Genomic DNA, 22,061 nt, shown 5'->3' on the forward strand with positions numbered 1-22,061 from the left:
GTCGTTGTCAGCATTCTCCACCATAGGACAACTACAGTGTCCTCAGGAATGGGGCCTCTTGCCTGACTATGCTTCGCAAGAAGGAGAATCTGGGAGTGGTACGCAGAGGGAATGAAGGCCCACCTGGTGAGCCAGATCTCCTGAATCAACCCTGATGTTATGTCCCACAACTTGGCTAGATCAACTTCAGAAGGCAAATCCTCAGCTTAGCCCCTTGTCTGGAAGTCAGCTGGGTCACCACACTGAGCTTTTCCTACCATCTCTATTCATTAACTCCATATTTCTTTAGTAATTATTAAACAACTGGGTTGATTAACTGATATCCATAGATTTTCCCTTTGAGGCAACCATTTGGATGCAAGGATATTTTAATGGAGCCTAAAGGAAGAACCACTAAACTTGTAGCTATTTTTATTCCCAAACAAGTAGAAAAACAAACCTCTCACCCATCCGCAAATATAGGACAAGGTGAGGAGGTAAGGGTCTAGATGCACTGAGGCCCGAGGTTGGTGTAAAAGATGGGTATGGGCTAGACACCGTGTTGCAGAAAGACCACATCCACCCAGGAGTCATGTTTAGCACACTTGTAAGCCTAATAAATAGGTCCGTGTGCTTAATAAGGGCCCTAACTTTGTTTTCTCAACGTAAAATTTTAAAATGTCAGTTGCTTATTGATGAGGCCACTCTTGTTTTATTGTGTCCATTGGGGGAAGAAGTGAAGGGACAATGTTCCAATCTACATGAGAACTATTTCCATTTCTAAAAGTATCCTCAGAATTTAAAAAATATACACATATAACATTTAATAACATTCTAATGCTTTTTTAACTTTTTGTTTGAAAATAATTTCAAACTTAAGGAAACATTGTAAGATCAGTATAAAGAACACTGTCTTTTACCCAGATTCACCTGTTAACATTTTACCCCATTTGCTTTATTGTTAGCTCTTTCTCTGTGTCCATCTCTACGTCTCTTTGTATCTCTCTGTTTCTCTATCTGTCTCTCTGCCTTTCTCTATATGTATGTATGTATATGCTTATTTGTGTTTGTGTGTGTGTGTATATATGTGTATGTACTTTTATCTCATCTGCCTGCATTCCAGTTTTGTCTATTGATCCAATAATGTCTTTTATAGCATTTTACCCCCAGTACAGGATCCAGTCTAGGATTAGGTACTACATTTAGTTATCAGGCCTCTTTAGTCTCCTTTAACCTGGAACATTTCTTTAGACTTTCTTTGTCTTTTATGACATTGACAGTTTTGAACTTATAGTCTCTCTCTTTTTTTAATACCAAGTTCCTCTTCATGGGTTTGTCTGACGCTCCCTCACAACTAGATTTAGATTATGCATTCCCAGCCAGAACACCACATGGGCGATGTATCCATCTTAGGTTATCACAGTATGGTTTAAATTCTTTTAGATGGTAATTTGATGTTACAGGTGTTGCACTATTAGATATCAACTGGTTCTTACAGAGTTTTTTAAGTACTGGGGTTTCTTTCTAAATGTAAAATTAGCATCACCTTCTTCCAAATATTCAAGCAATACAAAAAAGAATTCAGTATAGGAAGTGTTGTATTCTCTTAACTAGCAAAGGGCTCTATTCTTCAGAGTCTCTTAGCCCCAGCCTGTTCCCAGCTTCTCGGCTGCCAAGATAAACCCTAGCAACTCAACCTCCATGCGGGGATGGGGAGTAGCTTCCAAATGGAGACAGAGATCAGGCCAAGAATATTAACCAGTAGTAATAATCAGAAGAAGACTGATAACTCTGGTTTATTAAGCAGCTCCCATTTATTAAACCAGACACTGTGCAAAACTTTCACTCCTGTCATCTCACTGGAGCCTCAACACAGCCTGTGAGATAGATTCCATTTCTAGTCCATCTGAGGTTACATGACTTATCCAAGGCCACACAGGACAAAGGCAAAGCTCCCATTTTTAACTCTGGTTTCTGACCCCCAAGGCTTCCTCACACTCTTGTTCACCATGAAGTTATACTTTTTGGATTCTTATAACCCACCTCATCAATCCCTTCATGACTCCTAGCACAAAAGAAAATAAAGGTGATGGCAGCTAGGTTTGCTCAAGTCTCCCCAGGGCTGAGCTTCCATTTGCAATGAGTTCTGCCCAGTAGGCTCAGCTTAGTGACAGGCCGACCTCTTCCATGGTAGGAGTGGATCCAGTCTCCATAGCAACCTGCCTTTAGAGCAAAGAAAGACACCAGAATCCTAGGAGGAGGAGGAGGTGGCTAAAAGGGTAGAATTCACTGGGATTCGACCTGTGGAACTGATGTGATGGGAATTGGTAATTTGTAAGGTCAGGTCTTGGCTTCCACCCCAGAAGCTTCTGAAGCCAGGTTCTTTATCATTTTCCTACTCAACCTATTTGTTCTGTGCAGCAACAGGTTAACAATTCTCCAAGAGACATTTCAGAGGGCCCCGACCCTGTAATCAAGGTCACAAATAAATAGCAATTGATAAAGAGGGAAGAGAATTATTTTAACCTTGACATCCTAAGCTTTGATCCTGGGTGACCCCAAGATCATTCCTCTGTTCTCTAACTCCCAACAGTAAATCAGAACACAGTTTGGTGTTCAAAAAACAACAAAAACACCTTACTTTTAAGAATCATGAGAGGAACACCTGAAATTCATCTGAAATGACATTTTTATCCTTCTTACTTAGTGCTATTCAAGTCAGCTGACTCAGCATGACCACTACGCAGAGGTCTGGGGATGGGCTCGCAGCTGTCTGCTTTCAGGTGGTCACTGCAGAAGCCGGTCCAGATCCTGGAAGTGTTTTGTCTTAGAATAGTAGTAACTTGTAGAATTGAAAAGAGCTCAGTGAATGTGTAATCCAGCTCCCTCACTTTTTACATGTGAACGCTGAAACAGAGGGGTTAGCTGTGGTACAGTGTATTGGACTGTAATGGCCACTGGAGTCAAACCAAACAATTCAAGCCCCAGTGCTGCCACTCTTTTTACCGACCCTTCCCAGTCAGGCCCCAGAAACGGTCCTTCTGCAGGTGTCACTGGAGCCAACAGAATGAGCCTGAGTTTGGTTCAGAAGTAAAGACGAGTTTTCTTCTTTGCTCAAAGAATGGAGAAACACGAGCTCACTCTCTAGAGGACCCGCTGTCCCTACAGGTTGTGGGCGGGGCTGCTTTATAGGATCTCCTCAGCAGGGCGGGGTGGGGGGGGGGCGGGGGGGGGCGGGGGGGGGGCGGGGCGGAGCTCTCCCAGGGCAGGCACAGCCATACCGCTCAGGCTCCAGAGCGCAGGCCCGGAGCAGCGTCTCTGCCCACGGCCGGCGGCCATCTTGAATTGAGGTGGTGTGTGCAGCAGCGCTTCTGTCCACGCCCAGAGCTGAGGCGTCTCGCACGGGCGCTTCACCCGAGGAGGAGCTCTGGTCTGAAGTGCCAAGTACCAGTACGAGGCCTCTGCACGCGGCTTCCTGTGAGCAAGTGAAACCAGACTAATAACAAAGGAACAAGAAAAAAGGTTAGACTGTATTTTATTACCCAGATTCTATTTTTCCATGAATTGTTAGTGGGCTATGCTGGTGACACTTACTGTGTGACCCAGCTGTTTAACATCTCTATACCTCACTTTCCTACCTTGTAAATTAAGATGGTGCTATTACAAAGGATTGTTTATAAAGATTGAATTAAGGAATACATGCAAAGTACCTGCAACCACTGCTGGCCCATAGTAATCACTCAGTAACTGCTAGAGGGTGTTATGGGTTTGTTATAAAGATGGTTATAACAGTCTTCAGAGGATTGTTAGAAAGATTCAATGACATAATACATACAAAGCACTTGGAACTATGCCTGGCCCAGAGTAACCACTTAGCAAGTGCTAGTGATTCTTATAGATGACTTACCTAAGGTCATATGGACAACCGGTCTTCTCTGGTCAAGAGAACATCCATCCCTCAAGTTACCTCCCCCTCTGTAATGAATTCATAGCATAGCACTCCTTTTTTAAATTTTATTTTTTAATTTTTTATATAATTTTTAAAGGTTAATTTTCATTTACAGTTATTACAAAATATTGTCTATATTCCCCATGTGTACAGTATATCCTTGAGCCTCTCTTATATCCAATAGTTTGTACCTCCTACTGCCCCCTTCCTCCCTACCACCACCTACTGTTAATCACTAGTTTGTTCTCTATATCTGTGAGTCTGCTTCTTTTTTGTTGTATTCACTAGTTTGTTGTTTTTTTTAGATTCCACATATAAGTGATATATAGTCTTTCTCTGTCTGACTTATTTCACTCAGCATAAGGCCCTCCAACTCATCCATGTTGCTGCAAATGTCAACATTTCATTCCTTTTTATGGCTGAGTAGTATTCCATTGTATATATACACCACATCTTCTTTATCCATTCATCTGTTGACAGACACTTAGGTTGCTTCTGTATCTTGGCAATTGTAAATAATGCTGCTATGAACATTGGGGTACATGTAGCTTTTTGAATTAGTGTTTTTGTTACATTCGGATATAAACCCAGGAGTGGAATTGCTCGGTCGTATGGTAACCCTGTTTTTAGTTTTTTTGAGAAACCTCCATACTGTTTTCCACAGTGGCTGCACCAATTTACATTCCCACCAACAGTGTAGATGGGTTTCCTTTTCTCTACATCCTTGACAACATTTGTTACTTGTGTTCTTTTTGACAATGGCCATTCTGGCAGGTGTGAGGTGATGTCTCATTGTGGTTTTGATTTGCATTCCCTGATGATTAACGATGTTGAGAATCTTTTGTGTGTGTGTGTGTGTGTGTGTGTGTGCAGTTGCTTTTATAAACAAATTTTAGGCTGGAATAAGGAGCTCCTAGTTCATCGTGTTGGAGATTGTCCTTACTGCTATAGGCTGTTGAAGTGTGCCTCCCTTATGATCTGGTTGATGTGGAAATAAGGACCTTGGCATACCGCATACTCCTCATATAAGGACTGAGGGGTACTCTTGTTGAGTTCAGCAATGATCTGGTTTAAGCTGCTTTCTGATACAATTCTGTTTCTGGGGAATTAACACTGCTGCTCCTGTCATTATCATTGCTTGAACATGCACACACTTTGGTTCCTCTTAGTGGTTCCTTCCTTATTGCGTTTCGTTGCATCCTGAGACTCCTGAAAAACAGGGTTTCTCTTACTCCTTTTGGACTGGGGAGAATGGTGATTGTCCTCTTTATTATCATTCCTTCTTTTCTGCTTATTGTTCAGTGACTGTGTTTCTAATTCCAACAATATGTCGGGAATTGGGTCTACATTCATATTTAGGACAGAGAATACATTAGTACTCGCCAAAGTGGCCCTGGCAGTATTGGCCGAAGAAGCAAAGCAGGATGATGGTGAGGACCAGAGATGGACCAGTACAGGCCAAAGTTGCCCTGTAAAAACATTCTGGCATGGCATACCTCCCTACTCCTGGCCCCAAAACCCTAGAGACCTTGAGTATCTTTTCATGTACCTGTTGGCCATCTGCATTTCCTTTTTGGAAAAATGTCTATTCAGTTCTTCTGCTCTCTTTTTTTTTTTTGGCTGCGTTGGGTCTTCGTTGCTGCGTGTGGCCTTTCTCTAGTTGTAGTGAGCGGGAGCTACTCTTCATTGCGGTGCACATGCTTCTCATTGCAGTGGCTTCTCTCATTGCAGAGCACAGGCTCTAGGCACTTGGGCTTCAGTAGTTGTGGCACATGGGCTTAGTTGCTCCGCAACATGCGGAATCTCCCCGGACCAGGGCTCGAACCTGTGTCCCCTGCGTTGGCAGGCGGATTCTTAACCACTGCACCACCAAGGAAGTCCCTTCTGCCCAGTTTTTAATCAGTTTTTTTTTTAATGTTGAGTTATGTGAACTATTTATATATGTTGGATATTAATCCTTTATCAGTCATGTCATTTGCAAATATTTTCTCCCATTCAGTAGATTGTCTTTGTCGATGGTTTCTTTTGCTGTGCAAAGCTTTGGAGTTTAATTAGGTCCCATTTGTTTATTTTTGCTTTTATTTCCTTTACTTTAAGAGACAGATCCAAAAAAATATTGCTGTGATTTATGTCAAAGGGTGTTCTGCCTATGTTTTCCTCTAGGAGTTTTATAGTATCCGGTCTCACATTTAGGTCTTTAATCCATTTTGAGTTTACTTTTGTATATGGTGTTAGAGAATGTTCTGATTTCATTCTTTTACATGTAGCTGTCCAGTTTTCCCAGCACCACTTACTGAAGAGACTGTCTTTTCTCCATTGTATATTCTTGCCTCCTTTGTCATAGATTAATTGACCATAAGTGTCTGGGTTTATTTCTGAGCTCTATATTCTTTTTTTTTTTTGGCTGCATTGGATCTTTGTCGCGGCATGAGGGCTTTCTCTAGTTGCAGTGACCGGGGGCTACTCTTGGTTGCTGTGCACAGGCTTCTCATTGCAGTGGCTTCTCTTGTTGCGGAGCATGGGCTCTAGGTGTGCGGGCTTCAGTAGTTGTGGCATGCGGGCTCAGTAGTTGTGGCTCACGGGCTCTGGAACACAGGCTCAGTAGTTGTGGTTCATGGGCTTAGTTGCTTCGTGGCATGTGGGATCTTCCCAGACCAGGGCTCAAACCCGTGTCCCCTGCATTGGCAGGTGGATTCTTAACCACTGCGCCACCAGGGAAGTCCCATCTGGGCTCTATGTTCTTTTCCATTGATCTAGGTGTCTGTTTTTGATAGCACTACTTTTTGTTTGGAAATTGGAAGAGGCAGAATTTGCCTAGCAAGAAAACCACATCAGAAAGAAAATAATTCCCAGAAAAGCTCACAGGTCTTGGAGTACTTCTACTTTCCCTTTCCTCTTTTTCTGGAGTTCTATCCTCTCAGTCTAAGACTTGCCTTCTAGATATAACTCATCCCATTGCTTAAAAGCCAGCCTACCTGTTAGCTTCCACTTTCCTGCCTGCTGGTGCCAGGCAGGTTTCTAGACTTTCTATGCTGTTCTAGGAATCGATCTAGTCTTGAAGCACAATCTTACTTTTAAAATTATTATAGTTTCATGTTTTACGATTTGATAGAGAAATCCTCCTTTGACACTTTTTTCAATTTTTTTTGGTTTTTTTTCAATTTTTTTTTTTTGTTTTCCTCTTTTTGTTTGTTTTTGCTTTTGGTGTAGTAATACATTCACACAATTTCAAGGTATAAAACAATGTACAGTGAAAAATCTCCCTCACACCAACCCCTCCAGCCATCCAAATCCCCTCCTGGAAGCAAAACAATGTAAGCAGTTTCTTATATATCCTTACAAAGAGATTCTATGTATAGGTAAGCAAATACTTAAGTATATTCTTTTTTTTCTTCTTCAAAGCATAAATTTATCCATTTATTTTTACAAATGAAAGTCAGTATCATTTTTCTGAGCCCATCCCCCAAAAAAACTGTTGGAACTTTCACTGAAATGACATTAAACTTAAAAATGAATCTGTATAATAATTAAAATTAGTTATACTATTTAGTTCTCCTATCTGGAAACATGGCATGTATCTTCATGAATCCAACTCTTTTCTTAGTTCCTTATTTAGATTCTGAATATTTATTACTGGGTATTTTATATTTTCATTTTAGTGAGTTATTTTCAATGTAAGGAGGAGTTAGTTTCCTCATATTATTTAATATAGAAGAACTATTTAGTTTCATATTTATTTATAAATCTGGCTAACTTATTAATTCTAATGGTTCTCTGGTTAATTCTCTTGTGCCATCCTGGTGCACAGGATGAAACCAGATGGACTGGTTTCAGATCCTGCTCTGCCATTTAATAGCTGTACAACTTAGGGGAAATTATTAAAGCTCTCTGTGCTTCAATTCCCTCATCTGTAAATAGGGTAAAGATACTACCTACTTCATAAAATTGTTGAAATAAATAAATAGCTTAATTCAAAGGAAACTGTTAGGACAGTGCAAAGAACATGAGTAAAAGTTAGCTTTGATTAAACTTTGATAATTTTTCTCTTTATGATTATTATTTCATTTCTTTTTGCTTCATATATTACTGCATTAGATAAAATTTGTCTTCTTTCCCTATTTTTTCACTATTAGGTGTGGTGTTTGAAATTGATTAGAAATAAATGTAGTTAATCATATTGATAATGAAATCTTTTATTCCTAGTTGTTAAGTTTTTTTAAGGAACAGATATCAAATTTTATTAAATGCATTTCTATTCTTTATTCATATAATCATATATTTCCCCTTTGTTCTACTGATGTGATATATTTTATTAATAGACACCGGAAAATCAAACCATCTGTATTCTAGAATAAACTCTGTTCAGTCATGGTGTATTATTCTTTCAACATCCAACTTAATCTGATCTCGCGGAATTTAATTTAAAACTTAAAACTCTGAGTTTACAAATTGGGTCCATCTATAGGTGCCTGTATGCACATGTCTTTAGCAGTTTATGCTAGCCTTAGAAAATAAATTAGAAAAATTTCATTCTCTTTCTGTGCTTCAGTATGAGAACTATTTGTTCCTTGGATATTTGACATTTATCTTAATATTTTAAAAGAATTCGCTCAACCTCATATTAGAATCCTTATGCTATTACCACTAACTTTAATTCTCTCCTTGGTGTACAAACAGCTCCTCATAGATGCATTCCCAATTTTCAGTTAATGTGTAGATTTTATTTTTGCTACAAGTGAGTATAAACTCTAGCGCAGTGATGTCTCTCCAGCAGAATACTGAGCTTCACAGCTTGTGGAGAGTAGGATATAGGCTGCTGTGAGTAAGAGAGAATGGAATGTGGAATATTGTCCAGCACCAAGAAAGGTCACAGGTTCACTGGAATATATGAGGGCTTCGCCACCTGAGTGAATGGGCAGCGATAGACAGTAGTGCACATTGGTCAGAGGGTTGAATCTGAGGCCTGACAGCCTGCAGCCTTATCTGAGTTTCACCACTTACTAACTGTGTGACTTTGAGTAAGTCACTTTCCTGCCCTATGCCTCAGTTTCCCCATCTATAAAGTGGGAATAATTCTCATAAGGTGAGAATTAAATGAGTTGATTTCTAGAAAAGGTTTAGCACAGTACCTGGTGCATATTAAGCGTGGCATATTGTTGACCATAATTATAATTGTTATTCAGACAGTGACAGAGACCCCCCGGAACAGTGGATGCTTTCATAGCTACTGGGAGACATTGTTGTGCCGTCAGAATGGTTGTATCGAACTTTTTGCTAACTTTAGGATTGTTCTGAGTTTAATTCCTTCAAATATGCTACCAAAAATTCTAGAATTCAAAACTGTGCAGGAAACACAAAAAAGCTAAGAACCTTGACTATAGACAGACCACAAGACTCTTCGGAATGTGATTGAGATGGACTTTGGCCACATTCCCACATTCATGCGTATACCGCTGCAGAGAAGTTAGTTCTGGGATCCATGCTTTCCAAGCCACAGTTCCAGTGAATGGGCTGTAGGAGGAGCCTCCTCCAAGGTGTTATTGAGTTAGTACTATAACTTACAAATTGCCCTTACAAATTAGTGAAGAAAGGAGAATTATACAATATTTGGGGGAAAAAAAGTAATTGTGGCATACAAATATAAAGTTTAAAATTTCCATATTAATTACAGCTAAATGTTAACACATAAGTATAAGGTTCCACGGGCAATGAATCATAAGTGCAATATCCATAGATTTTGTTGGTTTATTTTTCAAAAACCAACAAAACAAACTGAGAACTTAAGTGGCAAACAGGGAAAAATAACTGCAGCATAGATAGCAGATGAAGAGTTAGTGTCCTTAATGTATATAGAGCTCTTGCAAATCAATTAGATAACGACAAATGCCTTGAAATAATATGTAAAGGATACCAACAAGTAATTCATGAAATGGCCATAAACATGTGAAAAAACTTCTCTCTCAGGAATAATAAAAGAAATGACCATTGGAAATGATATACTCTTTTCCTTCTTTCACATTATTTTTTAAAAAACAATAAATCACAGTGTCATTAAGAATGAGGTAAATGTATGCTCTCAAGCCCTGCTTGGGTAGGGTGTGTTGGGTCAACCTTTCTGGAGGGCAATTTGACAAAGAGTCAAATCTGTTGATTCCCAAGTTCATTTCTAGGAATGTGTCCAAAGGAAATAAAGATGCACAGAAACGCATATATGCAAGAATGTTATAGCATTATTTGGAATAGCTACAGAATTAATAATTCCTCCCAAAAGAGAAACAATTTAAATGTTCAATAGTAAGAGAATGATTAAATCAGTTGTGCTCATTCCAGTCAATGGGATTTTATGCCACATTTTATAAATAACATTTTCAAATCTTACCTTATGGCATAGGAAAATATTTGTGATCCAATATTAAGGGTTTGAAGAAGAGCAACAATCAAAACTGTGCAGCATGTTATATGTACAGCATGATCTTTTTTTTTGTAAAATGTAACTCCAGCACCATGCTAAGAACTATTAGTCACTGGTTGTTACAATATTAAAATACCTCTGTATCCTCAGATCAATAGAGATTATTCCAGCCATTCCCCAGGAACATACACAGCCCACAGTCTAGCAGCTAAAAAGTTATCAACCCTGCTCCAGCTGTTAGGCCTGCCTCCAGTCTGATGGGGGACCTGACAAGCCAGTCATTAGATCCTTTTTTTTTTTTTTTTTGCTGTACGCGGGCCTCTCAGTGTTGTGGCCTCTCCCGTTGCAGAGCACAGGCTCCGGACGCGCAGGCTCAGCAGCCATGGCTCACGGGCCCAGCCGCTCCGCAGCATGTGGGATCTTCCCGGACCAGGGCACGAACCCATGTCCCCTGCATCGGCAGGCGGACTCTCGACCACTGCGCCACCAGGGAAGCCCTAGATCCTTTTAATATTACCCTTCATCTGGTCCCTTATTGTGGGAGGGGAATTCGGAGTGCGAGGAGAAACAGAGATTCACTTAATAAATGAGTAGCAAAATGGCCTTAGTGTTAGCCAAACTCACATTGGATCTCAGAAAATTTCAGTCATTTTCTTCAAGTTCTATTATTTTATTCTCATCCATAGAAGATCACAGTGTGGGAGATTTGAGATTTGCGTTGCTACCTTGGTCAATGAATCCTGCCCCACCAGCAGCCACTGCCCCCAAGCTTCAGCCACAGGCAGGAGTCCACTGTCCTAGGGCGCTACCCACCCCAAGCTACAGCACCTTCCAGAACTCTCTCCCTCCTGTTCTATGCCTCCTGACCTCACAGCTTTTTGTACCTTTTAACCATTATGCTTGCTCCTTAGGAACTGACCTTCTGTTTTATATAGCCTTTGGGTTGGGTTACCACTTATTTTCAGCCATGTCCATTTTGAGTGCAGGATAGGGGACAGGAGACAGTTTAGATTTTAGAGGGGGAAGATGGAAAGGGCAGAGGCTCACAACTTCACATTCTGAAGCAACTAGATCTTTTGGGTTTCCAAGCTTCCCCTCCTGCTAGCACTTCTCCCCACTCCCATATTTACATTACACAGGCAGGTGGAGGAATGAGGGCTCCAGGATGTGTGGGAAACAAGCCTATAAATCAAGTATATACGACATACCAACATCTTAATAGTGATTATCTTTGAGTATACATTTTCCTCTTATCTGTATCTTCATAATTTTTGTAATCCAAAATGAAATAACATATGAAATGACAGATCAATTAAATCAAAATATCTGGGGTTAGCACTTAGGTATCAGGGGTTTTTTTTTTTTTTGGTTTTTGTTTTTTATCTCCCCAGATGGTTCTAATGTTTAGCCAGTGTTGAGACCCAGGGATGTAGTCAACCTTATCTTACAAACTAGAGAACGGAACCCAGATTGGTTCATAGTAATACACTTGGCTAATATTTCTGTTGTTCAAAAAGAAAGTTCTTTATGAGATTAAGATTTAATTGAGAAGTCATTTCTGTTGTCACCTTTTTTTTTTTGCATTTTTAAAATTGAAGTATAGTTTATTTACAATGTTATGTTCATTTCTGCTGTACAGCAAAGAGACTCAGTTATACATACATATACATTCTTTTTTATATTCTTTTCCATTATGGTTTATCTCAGGATATTGAATATAGTTCCCTGTGCTGTACAGTAGGACCTTGTTGTTATCCATTCTATATGTAATAGGTTGCATCCACTAACCCCAAACTCCCAGTCCATCCCTGCCCCTCTCCCCCACTCCCCTTGGCAACCACAAGTGTGTTCTGTATGTCTGTGAGTCTGTTTCTGTTTTGTACGTAAGTTCATTTGTGTCATATTTTAGATTCCATATATAAGTAATATCATATGGTATTTGTCTTTCTCTTTGTGACTTACTTCACTTAGTATCATAATCTCTAGTTGCATCTGTGTTGCCGCAAATGGCATCTTTATCCATTCATCTGTCCATGGACATTTAGGTTGTTTCCATGTCTTGGCTATTGTGAAAAGTGCTGCTGTGAACATAGGGGTGAATATATCTTTTTGAATTATAGTTTTGTCCAGGTATATGCCCAGGAGTGGGATTGTTGGATCCTATGGTAATTCTATGTTTAGTTTTCTGAGGAACCTCCATACTGTTTTCCATAGTGGCTCCACCAATTTACATTCCCACCAACAGTATAGGAGGTTTTCCTTTTCTCCACACCCTCTCCCGCAATTGTTATTTGTAGACTTTTTAATGATGGCCATTCTGATCAGTGTGAGGTGGTACCTCATAGTTTTGATTTGCATTTCTCTAATAATTAGCGATGTTGAGCATCTTTTCATGTGCCTATTGGCCATCTGTATGTCTTCAGAGAAATGTTTATTTACGTCTTCAGCCCACTTTTTGGTTGAGTTCTTTGTTTTTTTGTTGTTGAGTTGTGTGAGCTGTTTGTATATTTTGGAAATTAAGCCCTTGTCGGTTGCACTGTTCGCAAATATGTTCTCCCATTCCATAGGTTGTCTTCTCATTTTGTTTATGGTTTCCTTTGCTGTGTTGCCACTGTTTTAGACCTCACAATATTACATGCTCACAGCTCTGATGATACAGTTTAAATCAGCCTTACTTAACCATATATCCATAGTCTATGAGAGTTGAGGGAGGCTATTCATTTACTTCAACTCTACTTGAAATGATAGTGCCTTATGAAATTATTTAAAGGAACAGAAGACTCCTTCTTCTATCACTTTTCCTAATTCTATTCCCAAGGATTGGGAAGAATGAGACTTCATTTCGTATATGTACTCTACAATTTGCCAGTTGGAAAAGAATATGCTAATTAAATCAATAAACATATTTATCAAGTATCTACAATGTATCCAACACTACTCTAACTTCTCCTATCTAATGTTCAAGATTTTTTTTTTCTGCAAAAAAAGCAAAGCCATGCTGCCAAAATTCTAGTGGGGTCATATGTAGGGTATTCACCAGGTTGGGTTTTATTCTGTACCTTTTATAAAGCAACAACTCCAATATAGTAAGAAGGGATTCCATTTCAATTACCTTAAGGAACCCATGAGACAGTCATGAAGAGGGAGAAAACACAGTCAAGACAATGAAGACAACCATGGAAGCCCAGCTGACAGGATGACTACAAAAGGAGAGATACAAATCTAAAGGACTACAGAGAGATAGATTGGTTCAATCTCTGACACTTGGACAAGCCACCCAAATTGCATTTGTTTTCTTAAACTATTTTTAGGTGATCAAGGCACTTAGGGCAGTTTTACAAGTGGCCACAGTGGAGGGCCACTAGGAAGGATACCTTTTAAAGGACTCAAGGAAAACCCACTTCTCCAAATCCTTTTCAGCACAACAGTCATTGTTCATCAGCATTAGGTGATTCATTATTTGGTTCTACACAGATATGAGAAAGACACATAGAATATTAATCACAGAAGGAACCTTAGAGGTCAACCTTCTACTCAATACAGATATCTCCTCAAGAGCATCCCAAGATACGCTTGATCAGAACCTGCTTAGACATGAGTAGTGATGAGGAGTACACAGCTCACAATATAATCTCTTCTAATTCTGAACAGCTCTAGTTATTAAAAATCTTAATTATTCTCATTTCTACCCACCAATACTAGTTCTTCCCTCTGGATCTACAGAAAACAATCCTAAACTCTGTTCCAGCTTTTCCAACAGCTGCCGTGTCCAACTAAGTCTACTATTCTGCTAACTAAACAAACCCCGCTTCTTCACCTATTCCTCTCCTTCCAGAGTCCCCAGTTAAAATGGCAAATTCCTGACATGAACACTTCCCATTTCTTAAAAGTGAAAGAGGTGGGTGGTGTCATACATTTGATCAAGAAGAAAGTAAGAAAGATCAAAGGAACAGTGTTCAAAATAACACTTGGCTTACTTTTTAATTTCCAAAGACTGGCTAGGCTAGCATAGTCCTTCGTAAAATCATTTAAGATTTATACTTGCCTACTTACCAAAGAACTTCTTGACACAATAGTTTTAGCATCAAGGAGATTTCCACAAAACTCCAATGGGTGAGAAAGCTATTGAGCATGAATACTACATCAATCAGTCAGTCCATTTATTGCACACATACTAAAGGTCCTATGCATTGAAGATTGAGTTCTTTTTAAGAATTAGTAGCATTAAAATGAAAGTTCATTTTATGAAAATGCACTCTAGGGAGGCATCATCACTGAAGTTTAACACAGACATGTTTCTTAGAACAGCGAATTCCATTTCCCAGCACTACCCCCCCCGCCATGTCCAGCAGAGATGCGAGCCATGGAATGGCATTCACCGGTCAGAAGAGTCACCCCGAGGAACACAGTGATGCTGAGATTCAAAGAAATACAGCATGTGTTGCATCACGAGTTTGGTTATGAAGAAAGGTCTGATTGTGGCCAGATACTTACCCTTGAGATAATATTGTTGCAAGACTTCCTCCCCAGAGAATGAAATCCCTTCTTTTCCACTCCCAGGGCATGAAGGTTGCTTTGAGTATTTGTTCTCAGCTGGCACATGCAGAAAGCTTGGAGCTATTTTTCTCTTTAAAATGTTAGAAAGAAACTCCTTTTCCTCCTCCCATATGACTGGCACTTTATAAAACGCTCTTAAAGCCTCAGCCAGTACACCCGGAGGGACTGTAGGAGAAAACGCGAGAAATAGCAAAATGTTTCAGCTCACAAAATCGCTACAGCCTGCTGAGCAAGGCAAAGGGTCTCTTTAAGGGGAAAGAAGACAGAGGTTCCTATCTATGTCAGAGTAATGGTGGTAATATATTATTGTTGACATACCTTGAATACTTTGTGCCAGGCATTGTACTTTATGTGGATGAACTCATTTAGCTCTCAGAACAACCCTGTGAGGTAAATACTATTCTTACCCATTTGACAAGAGGGGAATGAGAATAGAGAGGTTAAGTAACTTGCCCAAGATCACACAGCTCTCAGGAAATTGGCAGTGCTAGGATTCAAACTCTGGAGGCTGGGCTCTTACTATTTTTCTATATTGCCTGCATGTATGCATGCTGTGTATCATATGATGTATATGATGAGTCACACGACACTAATTTGCTTTCAATGCCAGCCAACTGTATCAGTGACCTTAGACTTGTTCCTACATGGCCAGAGTGTTCCAAACTGGGTTTTAATTCTGTCCAGCAGAACTGGCACCATCCTGGCTCAGGGCCCGGGTCAAGGCCCAGAGAGACTCTTTATCACCAGTGGGTGGCAATATTGTTACATGGAGCCGTCAGGGTGCAGTGAAGGCCTGGCATCTTCCCCAAAAGTGAAAAGACCTCACCACCTTATGGATAGATCATTCCAGGCAGCTCCCAAAACACAATTTCTCTACTGTCCCCAAAGCACCCAAGATAATCCTGAGGTAGGATAGAGTGATCTGGATTAGGAGGATGCCCAGGAAACTATTCGTTTAAATCATTTTTCCTCCTGTCCTGCCATAACATCCCCGGTATATCTCAATCATAAATTACATACTTCTTTTCCCATTAGGGCATGTTTTTCTTAGGAACAGAGAGACTCTACAACGTTTGTACCTGCAATTTCACTAGCCCATGGTAGATGTTAAGTAAATGGATGAATGAGTAAATTTCAGTTCTGCAGATGCAATCAATTCCACTCCAAAAAACAATCTAAGAAATATCTGTGGAATCTTCTGTAGTTGCCCCAAAATGAATCCAGACTTCACTAGTGAGTCTAGGCTGCATTCAGCCACCCAAGGATTCTCAGAATAGGATGAACCAAAGAAATCCTCCCAAGACCCTCTGGTCTGGACTCTTGAAACTGCAGTACCCAATCCATCCTTACATTGACCTGGCTGTTCCACAAAACGGTCTCAACTTAAGCAGAACAAATGCCAAGCTGACCTCTGGGTAATTTCAACAAAGTAGGCCCAGTAATTGATGCAGTCAAGGGCTTTCCCAAGGAACTCTGCAGTAACCCAGAGACAGAACCACTATGTGAAGGAACCCATATTTGTGTAAAATGTGAGAAGCTTTGAAGAAGGTCCTCTAATCTAAAACATTTCTAGCAGCCTGTCATATTTCTGCAATCCTACTATTAAAAATTTGGGCCCTTGGAATTAAGTTGATAATTTATGACACATCCAGAAAACTGTTTACAAGGTTTTTAACCATGAAAAATGAAGAAAACAGATGATTTCCAAAAAGCCTATCCTTCCAATTTTTAGGTAAAAATTAATAAAAATTTAAAACATGTACCTGTTTTAAAAAAAATCTACTAGGGTATTTATAAAGGTCAGAATTTTTAAAATACATGTATGTTTTAACTTTTTCATCACTTTGTCAAATATCAAGGACTTGTTTTCTCTATTACAGACGCACAAGGCTCTGTCTACCCTTCTAGTAGTAACACATTAATGTAAAGCTAGTAAGACACACTCCTCTCTCACCACTTAAAACTTGATTTATTTTGATGATTATAAAAAGTATATAAATTCATTGTAGAGAATTGGGAAAATATAGAAAGTACTGAATAATATCTAAAAATTATCTCTATTGATGTTTGTTGCATCGTCTTCTTGTCTTTTATATTTTTCATGTATACATAGATAACTTTTTATAAAATATAATCTGTATCTGTTCACATGCTTCTTTCTTCCTATTTCCTTTATGTCTGTTTTCCATTCTCTCTACTTTCAGTCTCTCTCCCTTGGTGAATTTTAGAATTTTTCTTTCTGCATCCATATATAAGACTATCTGTTTAACTTTCACACAGTTAGAGAGACAAAAGCCATTCAAATGATGCTCCTCCTCTGAAAGCTGAATGGAAAGAAAGATAAATAGATGATAAATAGATGGTAGATAGATAGATGATACCAGATAGGTAGATAGATTAAAAAAATATACAGATAATAGATAGTGAGATGGATAAGGAAAGAAGGAAGGAGAGAAGGAAGAATTTATGTATTGTTTGTTTATGTAGATCTTCTGCATATCTTAAATGATTTTATGACCTTTGATAGAAAAAAATTTTTCTTGCCTCTATTTTAGATTCCACCAGGACCATCAGTTATCCTTCTCCTCATTCTTGTTACTTCTACTTCACCCTTCATCATTTCTACAGAAATTCTTTGTACTATCTTAAGTTTAGGCCTAATTATTTGCATTGACTACAATTTAAATTGACTGTTTCTATACAACTTCTATGGAAGCTCCTTCATTTCCTATTTCCTAATCACTCTGTAGTTTAGTATGGTATCTTAGGGTTAGAAGAAACCCTGAAATACATCCTGTTTTGCCTCACACGTCTTCCTTTCCCCATACCTTGTGTTTCACTCTGTGTCTGAATTCCTTCTGCAGCACACTCCCTTGGTGACCACCTAGCCAAGACTGACATCTTATTTTTTTTTAAGATTTTTCTTTTCTTTTTTAGGTGGACTATTTTTAAAGTCTTTATTGAATTTGTTACAATAGTGCTTCTGTTTTATGTTTTGTTTTTTTGGCCGTGAGGCATGTGGGATCTTGGCTCCCTGACTAGGGATCGAACCCACAACCCCTGAATTGGAAGGTGAAGTGTTAACCACTGGACCACCAGGGAAGTCCCAAGATTGACATCTTTAATTACAGGAAGTTCACTACCTCTTGAGGAGACCTAGGACATTTTTACAGTTCTCTGACCATTAAAATACTCTTCTGTCATTCTCACCCACTGCTATTTCTAACTGCTGGAATTTCACATAAAAGTTTAACCATAAACTTGGCTAAAAGCTCTTTGAAAAATAATCCTGTTTACAGTAGCATCAAAAAGAATAAAATACTTAGGAATAAAATTAACCAAGAAGGCAAAAGACTTATACACTGAAAACTACAAAACATTTTTGAAAGAAATTAAAGAAGACACCAATAAATGGAAAGATGTCTTGTGTTTCATGGATTGAAAGACAATATTGTTAAGATGTCAGTACTACCCAAAGAGATTTACAGATTTGATGAACCCCCTAACAAAATACCAATGATGTTTTTGCAGAAATATAAAAATCCATCCTAAAATTCATATGGAATTTCAAGGGACCCAGATAGCCAAAAAAAAAATCTTACAAAAGAAGAACAAAGTTGGAGGTCTCACACTTCCTGATTTCAAACCATACTACAAAGCTACAGCAATCAAAACAGTGTAGTACTGGCATAAAGACAAACATATAGATCCATGGAATAGAACTGGGAGTCTAGAAATAATCTCATATATCTATGGTCAACTTAGGGGTCAACTGAGGAGTCAACAAGGGCGCCAGGACCATTCAATAGGGGAAGAATTGTCTTTTCAGCAATAGTGGAGAAACAACTGGACAACCACATGCAGAATGACTCAAAATGAATCAACGATCTAGTCATAAGACCTAAAACTATAAAACTCTTAGAAGAAAACATAGCGGGGGGCTTCTGGTGGTGCGGTGGTTGAGAGTCCGCCTGCCAATGCAGGGGACACAGGTTCCTGCCCTGGTCCGGGAAGATCCCACATGCCACAAAGTGGCTGGGCCTGTGAGCCATGGCCGCTGAGCCTGCACGTCCAGAACCTGTGCTCCACAACGAGAGAGGCCACAGCAGTGAGAGGCCCGCGTACCGCAAAAAAAAAAAAAAAAAAAAACAAAAAAAACCATAGGAGGAAAGCTTCATGACATTGAATTTGGCAATAGAGTAAGTCCCTTACATACGACCTTCAAGTTGCAAACTTTCAAAAATGCAAATGTGAGTTTGCATGTCCAATCATGTAAGTTAGTTCACATGTCTGGCTCACATTGTCACCTGTGTGCATCCTCTACAAGTGGTTGTGCTTTTGTGTACCATACAGTACTGTATAAAGTTCAGTAGTACAGCATCCTTATTGCAAGCCCAGGATGTCTGGAAGCAAGCGTAAAAGCAGTGGTGATGTAGCTGGTACTACTGTACTTTTCAAGGTACTATACTGTAAGATTAAAAATGTCTTCATTATTTTTTATTTGTTTTTTATGTATTATTTGTGTGAAAAGTACTGTAAACCTATTACAGTACAGTACCATATAGCCAATTGTGTTTGTTGGGTACCTAGGTTAGTTTTGTTGGACTTACAAACAAATTGGACTTACAAACACACTCTCAGAACAGAACTTGTTCATATGTAGTGGGCTTACTGTAATTTCTTAGATGTGATGTCAAAAGCACAGACAACAAAAGGTAGACAAATTGAACTACATCAAAGTTAACTGCTTTTATACATCGATACTATCAACAGAGCGATAAGGCAACCCACAGAATGGGAGAAAATGTATACAAATTATATATCTAATATAGAGTTAATATCCAGAATATATAAAGAATTTCTACAACTTAACAGAAAAGCAAACAATGGGCAAAGGGGGCTTCCCTGGTGGCGCAGTGGTTGAGAATCTGCCTGCTAATGCAGGGGACATGGGTTCGAGCTCTGGTCTGGGAGGATCCCACATGCCATGGAGCAACTGGGCCCGTGAGCCACAACTACTGAGCCTGAGCATCTGGAGCCTGTGCTCTGCAACAACAGAGGCCGCCATAGTGAGAGGCCCGCGCACCGCGATGAAGAGTGACCCCTGCTTGCCACAACTAGAGAAAGCCCTCACACAGAAACGAAGACGCAACACAGCAAAAATTAATTAATTAATTAATTAACTCCTACCCCCAACATCTAAAAAAAAAAAAAAATGGGCAAAGGACTTAGACATTTCTCCAAAGAAGATATACAAATGGCCAAAAAAGCATATGAAAAAATGCTCAGCATCTCTAATCATAGGGAAATGCAAATCAAAACCACAAGATATCACTTCACACCCATTAGGCTCGCTATTATTACAACAAACAAGCAAAAACAGGAAATAAAAGTGTTGGTAAGGACATGGGGAAATTGGAACCCTTGTGCATTGTTGGTAAGAATATAAAATGTTGCAGCCACATTGGAAAACAGTACAGTGGTTCCTTAAAAAATTAAAAATAGAACTATCATGTGATCCAGCAATTTCACTTGTAAGTATATACTCAGAAGAGTCTGCAAGAGTTATTTTTATACCGATGTTTGCAGCAACATTATTCACAATAGCCAAAAGGTGGAAACAACCCAAGTGTCCACCAGTAGATGAATGAATAAACAAAATGTGGTACATACATAACAACAGATTATCATTCAACCTTTAAAAAGAAGGAAATTCTGACACATGCTACAATGTGGATGAATCTCGAGGACATTATGCTAAGTGAAATAAGCCAGTAACAAAAGGACAAATACTACTGATTCCACTTAAATGAGATATCTAGAGTGGTCAAATTCATAGAGACAGAAAATGGAATGGTGGTTTCCAGGAGATGGAGGGGAGGGAGGAATGGGGAGTTTTTGTCTAATGGAAACAGAGTTTGAGTTTTAGAAGCTGAAAAGAGTTCTGGAGATGAATAGTGGTGATGGTTGCAACAGTGTGAATGTACATCAAGCCACTGAACTCTACACTTAAAAGTGGTTAAAATGGCATATGTATATTTACCATGGTTTTTTAAATTTAAAAAACAAAACAAAACAAAAAAACCTCTTCAAATATCTGAAGGCAACCATCATGACCACACAGAGTAATCTTCAGAGTGAACAGATCTGTTTCCTTCCACTGTTCATCAGGTGACATGAAGTCCAGTCATACTCTGGTCACTCTCCTCCGAATGTTCTCCAGCTACCTATAGCCCATTTAATCCATGGGCCATAGACCTCAACATAACACTGACCAGTTAAGAACGGAAAAAAACTCTTTCCGTGCCTAGCGCAGCCATGGCTCATGGTCCTAAGAAGCACCTGAAGCGCATAGCAGCTCCAAAGCATTGGATGCTGGATAAACTGACTGGTGTGTTTGCTCCTCATCCATCTACTGGTCCCCACAAGCTGAGGGAATGTCTCCCCCTAATTATTTTCCTAAGGAACAGACTTAAATATGCCCTAATAGGAGATAAAGTAAAGAAGATCTGCATGCAGCGTTTCATTAAGATTGATGGCAAGGTCCGCACTGATATAACCTACCCTGCTGGTTTTATGGATGTCATCAGCATTGACAAGACTGGAGAGAATTTTCATCTGATCTATGACACCAAGGGTCGCTTTGCTGTTCATCATATTACACCTGAGGAGGCCAAGTATAAGTTATGCAAAGTGAGAAAGATCTGTGTGGGGACAAAAGGAATCCCTCATCTGGTGACCCATGATGCTCGCACCATCCGCTACCCTGATCCCCTCATCAAGGTGAATGATACCATTCAAATTGATTTGGAGACTGGCAAGATTACTGATTTCATCTAATTTGACACTGGTAACCTGTGCATGGTGACTGGAGGTGCTAACCTGGGAAGAATTGATGTGATCACTAACCGGGAGAGACATCCTGGTTCTTTTGATGTAGTTCATGTGAAAGATGCCAACGGCAATAGCTTTGCCACCCGGCTCTCCAACATTTTCATTATTGGCAAAGGCAACAAAGCATGGATCTCTCTTCCTCGTGGAAAGGGTGTCCGCCTTACCATTGCTGAGGAGAGAGACAAGAGACTGGCAGCCAAACAGAGCAGTGTATAAAATGATCTCTAAGTGACGTGATTGGGAAAGTCTTTGTACTTAGAGATAATACTA

At 39.5% G+C, this 22,061-nt stretch overlaps 2 protein-coding genes across 2 annotated transcripts in view; both read left to right on the forward strand.

Moving 5' to 3' along the window:
* Positions 1-22,061, forward strand: part of ANKRD55 (ankyrin repeat domain 55) — a 457,064-nt gene that overhangs the window by 351,361 nt on the left and 83,642 nt on the right. The gene's annotated exons all lie outside the window — the stretch shown is intronic.
* LOC116752147 (40S ribosomal protein S4, X isoform-like) lies at positions 21,211-21,998 on the forward strand. The gene has a single exon (XM_032628851.1). The coding sequence runs from the start codon at positions 21,216-21,218 to the stop codon at positions 21,735-21,737; it is 522 nt and encodes a 173-aa protein (XP_032484742.1). The 5' UTR covers positions 21,211-21,215; the 3' UTR covers positions 21,738-21,998.

This window comes from Phocoena sinus, chromosome 3 (genome assembly GCF_008692025.1).
Source record: "Phocoena sinus isolate mPhoSin1 chromosome 3, mPhoSin1.pri, whole genome shotgun sequence".
Classification (NCBI taxonomy): domain Eukaryota; kingdom Metazoa; phylum Chordata; class Mammalia; order Artiodactyla; family Phocoenidae; genus Phocoena; species Phocoena sinus.

What these genes read in the sequence shown, in the direction of transcription:
- LOC116752147 (XM_032628851.1), top strand. Translation starts at nt 21,216, where the DNA reads ATGGCTCATGGTCCTAAGAAGCACCTGAAGCGCATAGCAGCTCCAAAG.